The sequence below is a fragment of the Physeter macrocephalus genome, chromosome 10, assembly GCF_002837175.3.
Source record: "Physeter macrocephalus isolate SW-GA chromosome 10, ASM283717v5, whole genome shotgun sequence".
NCBI lineage: Eukaryota > Metazoa > Chordata > Mammalia > Artiodactyla > Physeteridae > Physeter > Physeter macrocephalus.
In genome coordinates, this window is record NC_041223.1 from 3,014,034 (window position 1) to 3,023,853 (window position 9,820).

General features: G+C 54.6%; 1 protein-coding gene across 3 annotated transcripts; it reads left to right on the top strand.

Moving 5' to 3' along the window:
- Positions 1–996: 996 nt before the first annotated feature.
- TBXT (T-box transcription factor T) lies at positions 997–9,513 on the top strand. 3 transcript variants are annotated; one of them, XM_028494730.1, is made up of 8 exons: positions 997–1,202; positions 1,692–1,956; positions 2,717–2,851; positions 3,691–3,752; positions 3,869–3,930; positions 5,929–6,105; positions 7,175–7,304; positions 9,202–9,513. In XM_028494730.1, the coding sequence occupies exons 1-8, from the start codon at positions 997–999 to the stop codon at positions 9,470–9,472; spliced, it is 1,308 nt and encodes a 435-aa protein (XP_028350531.1). In that variant the 3' UTR covers positions 9,473–9,513. The 3 variants fall into 3 exon arrangements, with proteins under 3 accessions (XP_028350531.1, XP_023978438.1, XP_023978439.1); XM_024122670.1 differs by having other exon boundaries at positions 5,932–6,105; XM_024122671.1 differs by lacking the exon at positions 5,929–6,105.
- The last annotated feature ends 307 nt before the right edge of the window (positions 9,514–9,820 follow it).

A 9,820-nucleotide genomic window follows, 5' to 3' on the forward strand; every position in this document is an offset into this window, starting at 1 on the left:
GGAGAACAGGGGACGCCGCGTGGGCTGAGCCACGGTCGTGGGGGCTGGCGGAGTCACCTGAAGCGCCGCGCGCCGAGGGACGTGCCGGGACGGGACCGGGCTCGGTGGCGGGCTGAGCCTTCGGAGGAGCGGAGACCAGCCCGACCCGGGCGAGGCACAGGGCGCGCCCTTAAGCGGGGCTGTGCGCGACGGTCGCTGGCGAGGGACGGACACCGGCGCGGGCGCAGGTGAGAGCCGCGGTGCGACTCCAGGCTGGCACACCTGCGGGGTCCCGGGTGCGCTGAGAGAGAGAGAGAGAGAGAGACACAGAGAGAGAGAGGCAGAGGGAGGAGGGCCCCGCGCGCGCGGGCTGGGGAGCGGCGCGGGCGGCCGGGCACCCCCTCGGCGAGGTGCGGGCCGGGGCGAGCTCGGGAGCCCTCCCGTCCATCCCCACCCCGGCCGGCCCCCATCTCCTCCCGGCCTTCGGGGCCAGCCCGGCCGCTTTGATGGAGGTGCGAACATTTGGAGGAGGGCGGAGGTGTAGGCGCTGGGCCGGGGCTCGCGGGGCCTGGCTCCGGATTCACAGAGAGCAGGCGCGGGAGCCCATTGTCGGGCCCCCGCCTCCGCGGCGCGCCCGGCTGAGTCTGATATGGCCGCGCGCGGCCAATGGGCAGCGGCCCCGGCACTTCAAAGGGCGCGCGGCCCAATCCGCCGCCCCCTCGGCGGCTCTCGAGGCCCTATTTATGCCGAGGGGCGATTTTCTCTCCCCGGAGACCTCCTCCGGTAGCTCCTCGCGGGAGTTCAAGTGGAATAACCTTGCCCCCACCCCCCGCCCCCGCCCCTCCCCCCATCTCTTCCGCGCCCTCCTCCCGGGTCTGTGCTGGCACCCGGGCGCCGTCGCAGGTCTTGGCCCGAGCGGCCCCTCTTCCTGGAAGAGCGGCCGCCTCCTGGGGCGAAGGTGGCTCTCGGGTAGCAAGTCGGGGCTTCGGGGGGCGGCGGGGAGGGGCGGGCGGGACGATGAGCTCCCCGGGCACCGAGGGCGCGGGGAAGAGCCTGCAGTACCGAGTGGACCACCTGCTGAGCGCCGTGGAGAGCGAGTTGCAGGCGGGCAGCGAGAAGGGCGACCCCACGGAACGCGAGCTGCGCGTGGGCCTGGAGGAGAGCGAGCTGTGGCTGCGCTTCAAGGAGCTCACCAACGAGATGATCGTGACCAAGAACGGCAGGTAGGCGCGCACCAACCCGGCGTGTGCCACGCGCTCGGGCGGCCCCGGGCAGCCGGGCTGGAAAGTTCCTTACCTTCCAACACTTTCTCCCGGTCTTTTTGCTCGTTTCCTCTCAGACTGGGGAGCAGACCCTTGTGGCCCCTAAATGTCCCTCTGGGACTTCTTCGCGTAATCCTCACTCTCCGGGCAGGAGGGGCTCCCGGCCCCCCCCCCCCGCCACGAGCCGCGCCTCGCCCACGCTTGCCCCGCGGGCAGGACCCGGGTGCCGCAACCTTCTGCCAGGTCCTCTCCCGCCCTGCCTCTGGAGGCCGGGGGGTAGCGAGGAGGGCGCCTGTGGATCCAGGAGAGTCCTGGGAAGGGGGGCAGCTCGGGCGTCCCCTTTGTAGGTTCCCAAGGGGGCTCCTCTTTGCTCCAAATGCAGATGCCCCTGCCTTGTTCGTTCTAACGGGTCAGATCCGGGGTCCTCCAGCTGCGCTCCTTCCTTTCCAGGAGGATGTTCCCGGTGCTGAAGGTGAACGTGTCTGGCCTGGACCCCAACGCCATGTACTCCTTCCTGCTGGACTTTGTGGCGGCCGACAACCACCGCTGGAAGTACGTGAACGGGGAGTGGGTGCCAGGGGGCAAGCCTGAGCCGCAGGCGCCCAGCTGCGTCTACATCCACCCCGACTCGCCCAACTTCGGGGCGCACTGGATGAAGGCGCCGGTCTCCTTCAGCAAAGTCAAGCTCACCAACAAGCTCAATGGAGGGGGCCAGGTAGGTGTGATGGGGTGCGGGCACGGGGCGACGGACGACGCGAGGAGGGGCCCCGAGGCTCTGCACCTTGCCCCCGGGGAGCCTTGGAAGGGCGCTGCGTGCACGGAGGTGACATCTGCCTTCCTCAGTTCAGCCTGCAGTGTTGTTTATAGTCAACTGACGACGGTAACACCGAGGCCTGGAGAGCGGGGAGAGGGCGCATGGCCTCCCCTTTGAACACTCAGGCAGATCTCAAGTGTGGGGGAACTTCTGCGTCCTGGCCCTCAACTTTCCTAGGGGAAGGGAAAATATCAGTCTTGATAGTAAACGGTCGCTTTAGAGCTGACTATGTCCACATATTGACTGCGTGGCGTCTGAACAAACTTGTAAATCTGTCCTTTTCTACAGAACGTCTTTACTTGGGGATTGTTACTGGGAGACCCGGTGTTCCCGTAAGCTGCGGTCTCGCTCAGGCATTTAAAGCTGTCTGCAGCTGCCCTGGAAGCCTTAGAACTTTACTCGACCAGGTCACAGCGTTTCGTGATGGGCATTCATTGCCTTTAACGGCGTGCAGCATTTCACATTCCTTTTCCAAACTAGTCGTGAGAGCAGCACCTAATGGGAAACCTTCCACCTTCAACGGGAAAGACACTTCCCTGTGAGCCGCAGGATTTTCTCCATCTTGGATGTAGGGTTCTCCTCCTCAGCAGGACAAATGGATGTTCGGCTGTCTTACCGGTAGGACTTTGATGATCGCCGTTCCCGTGTTTATGTCCCTCAGATCATGTTGAACTCCTTGCATAAGTATGAGCCTCGAATCCACATCGTGAGAGTTGGGGGTCCGCAGCGCATGATCACCAGCCACTGCTTCCCGGAGACCCAGTTCATAGCGGTGACCGCTTATCAGAATGAAGAGGTGAGAGGGGCGCGGGCAGCCGTCGGTCTGGAGAGTGCGCTCTGCTGGAGGTTCCCGCGACTGCCAAGAGCCTGTGTGATTATCGTACTTTTAGACGGATAATTAATGCCTTTTCAAGTAATTTACCGTGACTATAAAATTGGGACAGCGGGAGAAAAGTTTTACCATAAGTACTCGTTCAAGCACTTTCCCCTTTAGTTTTCCATAACAGTGTCCAAAACTCGAAGCATCCACTAAAGGCTCAAAATGAAAAGATGAATAAAACATTTAGGTGAAAGGACTGTAAGAATGTAAGGAACAGGACTTCAGAGAAAGGGGGGCCTCTCCTTACTCTGGGAATCTCCCTAAAAGGGCTGGGGGCACCCCTCCAAGTCTGTGGTGTGCAGAGTCAACTAGATACAGAATACAGTTTAGTGCCTGTAAATCCATATCTAAGTCTGACCCCAAAGTACGGGCGGTCTGTGATTAGCTGGTCAAGTTGTCAGTGTTGACTTGCCAACTAAAACTAGCAGTCACTATTGCTAAGCAGACCCGGGCTATGTTTTGAGCCCCGTTTGTTTGGTTGATGCACACAGAATATTGTCAGCAGCAGGTTCAACTCACTGTGAATTCCACTCGGAAAATCAGCATTTCAGAGCTTTTCATAATTGTGCTCTTCTTTATAAAATACGATGGTTACTCGGCTACTTCAGATCCACATAGAAGGATGTACCTGGAAATGAATCTGATTATATTTGAATATTTAAAGGGGGTGCTGGTGGTTCCTGATTTCTTGGTGCCAAATTAAATCCTCTGGCAAATGAGCAACATACTAGTAAACGCAACTTCTTGTTTTTCAGATCACAGCTCTTAAAATTAAATACAATCCATTTGCAAAAGCTTTCCTTGATGCAAAGGAAAGGTGAGAGAATTCTAACTCTACCCTTTGAGCAAAGAAGTGTGCAGAAACGTGAGCTATTGCTGCAAATACTATGTTCTGAACGTCCCCCTTGACAATTCGCTGCACTTCTTTGGCAGAAGCGATCACAAGGACGTGATGGAAGAACCTGGAGACGGCCAGCAATCTGGGCACTCCCCATGTACGGTTTGTTGCGCTCTGGCCAGATGTGCCTTGTTTCAGGGGCTGTAGCCTGCCGGGAGCTGGAAGCTGGGGGTGGAGCGGACAGAGCTTCTGGGCGCGCTTGGGGAGCACATTGCCCTTTGCTGTGCAAGGCACCTGGCCCTGTGTGTTGATGCTGTTACTACCGGTCCTCCACCTACTGGCCCTCAGCCTCCGCTCCATCTGGGGCTTGCGGACGCTCCTCCAGCCCACAGGACTCCTGACGGAGAAGCCTGGGGAGAATTTACTGGGGTTCTTTGGCTGTGCCTCAGGGCAGCTCCAGCCATGGCCTGGATGGATGGCCGAGACCCTGATGGGTGTTTACACCCTGCCGTGCTGGGCAAGAGGAGAGCCCGGCTCTTATATCCACTTTGAGATGGTTTCTCTTTCTGTTAATGACTGAAAACTGAAGGACCATGTTTGGAACGATGCTTATGATCACGTGTGGTTTTCCCGTGCTTCGGTTCTGGGAATGGCCCATCAGCTCATGCTGGAAACAGTGGAGCGTAGGATGGGAGAGTCTGCTTTAAGTCTAGCTTCCTTTAGGAGTTCCATGAGCCAGCGAAGTGACGCAGGTCTGCAGCAGAGTCTGTTAGGAGGAAGGGCTGTGTCTAGCCTTCCTCTCCACGCAGGGAGGGGACCCCGAGAGAGGAAAGTTAGGGTTTGCTGCACACTTCAGGAGTCTGGACGAATCGGCACGGCAGCCTCCTCAAACTGTGTGTATTTCTTTCTTTTTCTATTTCTCTTTCTTTCTCCCTCCCTCCCTCCCTCCCTTCCTTCCTTCTTCTCTCCCCCCTTCTTGTCATCTTATGGACGAATTTAACAAACAGCTCTCCTAAGTGGCTCACGGGCTGCCGCGTCATAGAGCGGAATATGAGCAACTGCTTTGGAGCCCAAACTTTGTGGCCACATCTGGACCTTCCCCTCATTTGAATGTTGTCTGAAGAATTGTTTGTAGTTTGGGAATTGGAGCCAGCCCTCCCTCCCTCCCTCCTTCCCTTCCTTCCTTCTTCTCTCCCCCCTTCTTGTCATCTTATGGACGAATTTAACAAACAGCTCTCCTAAGTGGCTCACGGGCTGCCGCGTCATAGAGCGGAATATGAGCAACTGCTTTGGAGCCCAAACTTTGTGGCCACATCTGGACCTTCCCCTCATTTGAATGTTGTCTGAAGAATTGTTTGTAGTTTGGGAATTGGAGCCAGAGTCGTTGGCCTCCTAGTGGTGGTTTTTCTGATTTCTCTTTTAAAGTTAAAAAGGAAATGGAGAAGAAATTGGAGTTTTAAAGGAGGGCAGGGCAATGTTGGAAGAATTTTCTGATTGATGTGTCAGGCGGGGAGAGTGTGGGCCTAAAGCAGAAGAAAGGTGAGCCGAACACGGGTGCCCCTCCAGCCAGGACAGAAGCCCCTCGGTGTGACTGACGGCGTGGGGTGGGAGGAGGGGGACGGGCCCTGTGTGTTCTGAATGCGCCCGGCTCTGAATCTGAATTCTGTCTCTTTTTACATTATATTCAAGCTCAGCAGTTAGGCCCCGAAAGCTAACCTGCCTGGGGGAACGGAACATCCCAGGAGAGGCGAGGAGGATTCTGGGAGTGTTCAGGAGGCCTCAGGCTTGGCTGAGGTCGGGGTCAGTCTCCCAGGGTTTCGGCCGTGCTGTGGGTTTAGAAACCCTGGCCAGCCTGTGGCATCTGAAGACTCCGCTGGGTCCTCGGTGTTCACGGATCCTCAGCAAAAGATCCACCACTTGCTGGCCTCTGCCCTCCTGTCTTTTGGGAGTTTTTGTTTGCTTGTGTGTTTTGGGGTTTTGGGGGCTGCCGTGCCGCTCAGCCTGTGGGATCTTAGTTCCCTGACCGGGGTGAACCCGGTCCTCGGGCAGTAAGAGTTGGGACCCCTAAGCGCTGGACCTCTGGGGGCTTCCCCTCCTGACCTTTGAATGATGGAAGTGATGCAAAAGTCAGGCACTCAGCATTCTTCTCTCACAGCAGGGGGGTGGTTGATTCCTGGAACCAGCACCCTGTGTCCACCTACCACCCCTCACCCTCAGTTTGGAGGCCCCCTCTCTCTCCCCTCCACGCACGGCTGTGAAAGGTACCCGGCCCTGAGGAACCACCGCCCAGCCCCCTACCCCAGCCCTTACGCGCACCGGAACAATTCTCCAAGTAAGTCCTGAGCGGAAGTCGGCCCGGGCTTTGGGGGTGGCCGGAAGACCTCCGGAAAGGGAAAGGCAGTCTGCAGGGCTCCAGGGAGCAGGCTCTTTATGGGCTCAAGAGGGACCTTCTTTTCATGTCCATGTTACTGCTGGCTCGACCACAGAGACGTCCAGTCCAGGGGGCCTTTGGGGCTGAATGGGACCGTTATTGCTCCAGCGTTCTTACTCCAGGACTGCGGGCCCATGTCTAGGCGCCCAGGTTTGGATAGTTTATGAACCCTTCGAAAGTGATGATGTCGGGCCAGCCAGGCACTCGAGTTACTAGCTTGACTGACACACGTGTGTCTCTCCAAGTATGGTACCCGGGTCAGCAGCCCCAGTATCATCTGAAAAGCCCCCAGAGTTATAGAACCAGAAGCTCTAGGGGTGGGCCCAGCGCTTTGTGGTTTAACAAGCCCCCAGGCGACCCTGGTGCAGGCTTGAGCCTTGTGATCAGCGGGCCAGCCCAGGAAGATCCCTGGACCTAATTCTCTCTAACACCATGGATGCCCAGACTTCATTTGGTCTGGCTCCAAAAGGAGGGAAAAAGCTACTGCAAACCATAAAACAGTGAAGCAGTTAAAGCTGATTTGAAATGAAAGGAGCTTATTTGGGAAGGAAATAGTTGTCCAACCAGAGGCTAAAAGATCATAGTTTAAATTTTGCCTCGTTTCTAAAGCCCTTTTAATTCTGAAGAAATAATCCTTTGGGGAAAAGGCAGGTTAAAATTACATTGATTTTATTTTTAAAGATAATTAATCTCCAATCATGTGATCGTAGGATTCCATTTCTACAGGGCAGCTATTGATCTAACGATAAAGAAAAAGCCTGGGTTCTGGAATGTATTCAAATATATACATTTGACAATAAGTATTAGCCTTTGATGACCAGTTTAGCAGGCTAGTGGACTGTTTGCTCTACTTAATATCGCACACATTTTGTTTTCAACGTTGGGTAGCTCCAGCTCTTGGTAGAATTTCGGCGCATTTTGTCACTCTTGGACGATCCCACCAGTAATGGCACTTTCTTACGTCCCGTAGCCTATTCTGACGATGCATCTGCATGTCTGTCCACGCTCCCATCCCACGACAGTTGGTCCGGCCTTGGAATGCCCGCCCACACCAGCATGTTCCCCATGAGTCCGCATACTGGTCCTCCTACGGGCGCTAGGTAACGTATGTCTGGGGAATGTTGCAAATCGTCCCGGAAACTCCGAGTGCCTCTGACTTCATGCCGTCTCATTCACTGGCCTCTGTTCTGCCCTTCACTTATGGGTGTTGGGTTTTTGTTTATAGCTTGACCGTTTAGCCGGGTGTGTCCGGGCACCCCAGGTTACATGACTGCTGTGAGTCCCTGCTTCAGCCTGTTCTCTGGGAAGACCAGTTGCTCCCTCAGGCTGGATGGGAGCTGGGCTGTAATGCAAGGGAACCAGGAACCCCATCCTGGCTTTGCTATTGACTAGTTCTTGTGATGGACAAGTCTCTTGGGCCTTGTTTCTTCAAGAAAAGGGCACTAACTAACCCCAGCCTCGGCCTGTCTTTACAGGGTTATTGGGGTCAGCAGGCGAATTTTGCAGAAATGTTTCCAGAACCTTTTTTGACAGGCAGATTTAAATTAAGGAGATAACTTGGTTGGATTTCTGTGGATATAGAATCAGTGTTCTTAACGTATATGCTGGGTAACTTGTAAAGAATGATGACTATTTTCTTAACTTGAAAATTATATAGAGGGTGATCGGCTTAAAGAAATCAAGCCGGTCGGTAAATGTACTGCAATTCTTTATTATAATAGAGAACTAAAATAACAAAGCTAGAGGTCAGTCCACATTTTCTAATGAGGAAATGGGCTCGAAGATAATAAATGATTGGACAGGTTGGCTTACAGCAGACTGAGTCTGTAGACAAGGCATCTTGACCTCAAAAGCAACGCAGTTTCTGTGTGTAGGATATCGCTGTTTGCCGAAGATCTTAATTCTTTATTTTTAGGAAACAATTCCTTTAAAATAAGAATCTAATTGTCTACTGTTAAAAATAAAGCAAGCAATACATAATCAGCAGGCTCTTCCAGGGCTCTGAAGGCACCTAGAAAACTGCTGTAAATTGGATGATCTGTAGGTTACAAAGGGCCCCCCCGCCTCCACCGCGAGGATGTTAGAGGATGTCAGTGCGTCTTGGAGCCTTGTTTCCTTGCATCTGTAAAATGGGGATGGTAACCTCCCTCACTTAGCTCAGGCCTGTTTGCACGTTCAAATGCATCCGAAGTGCAGGACATGGCTTGGTAAACTGTATAGCCCACGACAGCGTACGGTCTCATGATTCATTTAGAAAAGGATTCTACTATAAGAGACAGACATTTTCCTGAAACAAAATTGTAGCCCAGTGTAATGCTATTCAAGCCTGTGTTCCCAGACTGGGGGGTTTAATACCCATTTCCAATTCCTTCTTTCAGAGATGGGGAAACAGAGCCTCAGGGGGGGGTCGCAGAACAAGGCTAACGTGATAAAGCTAATCAATTGGGGTTTGCGTCCGGGTCTCACTGCTGGCGCACTTCTTTCCGCCGTGGCTCAGGCTAGCTAACGCGTGCTGAGATGTGCCCATCCAGTGAGCCCCTGGATGCTCACCCTCCACCACGCGGTGTTGGAGAAGCGTGTCGTCTCCCTCGAAGGAATCACTGCAGGGTGGGGGGCATGCTACTTAACAGATGCTTAAGCACATCCTCTGGAACATCTGATTCAGTACATCTGAGAATTCTGGATTCCGAACATGCGCGCAAAGCTGGAGTATTTTGCTCTGCCGGGAGTTACGTCTACGTCAGCAGCCTTTTCAGCTATTGGTTTTGTCCTAATGATTTTGTTCATTGTTAATACATGAGACAATAACTTCTATGCACGTCAAGTCAAGAGTGTGCTTTAACAACACAGAGGAAGTGGCCCGTTTGAAAGAAAGCTGCCGTATAACCCACTTATCAGGAGTGGGCTTTGGAGGGTTTGTTTTCCCCTCCTGCAGCTGATCTGGAGCCCCTTCCCAGGTCTCTGACTTGTCTGTCTTTCTCCATTTTTCCATTTCAGTCAGTACCCCAGCCTGTGGGCCGTGAGCAACGGTACCATCACCCCCGGTGCCCAGACGGCAGGGATGTCCAATGGGCTGGGAGCCCAGTTCTTTCGAGGCTCTTCTGCCCACTCCGCTTCTCTCCATCCAGTCTCGGCTCCCTCCTCCTCGGGATCCCCACTGTACGAGGGGGCCTCCACGGCCACAGATATTGCCGACAGCCAGTACGACGCCTCGGCCCAAGCCCGCCTCCTAGCCTCGTGGACGCCCGTGTCACCTCCGTCCATGTGAGCCGGAGCCTGTGTCTTAAAGATGCAATGACTTTCTCGTGGCAGCAAGTCTTGATTTGATTGGTAGGCTCGTGGGGCGGGGGAAGGGAATAAGGCCTGTTAACCTCACTTTGAATAAGAGGAGAACACACGTTCTGTTATTTATCGAGAGCCCCACTGACACCACCTTTGTTCATCCTCGGTGGTGGCAGTGCCGTCCTGGGTCCTTGTGTGCTGCAGGTGAAGTCAGGTGTGCAAGCAATGCAGTTGGCCTAACTCGCCATGATTCACAGTAAAAATGACTTGCTAGCATGCGCAGAAACTTTGTTTCTCTCGTACAGCACGTAGGTGACTCTGGCACATCAATATG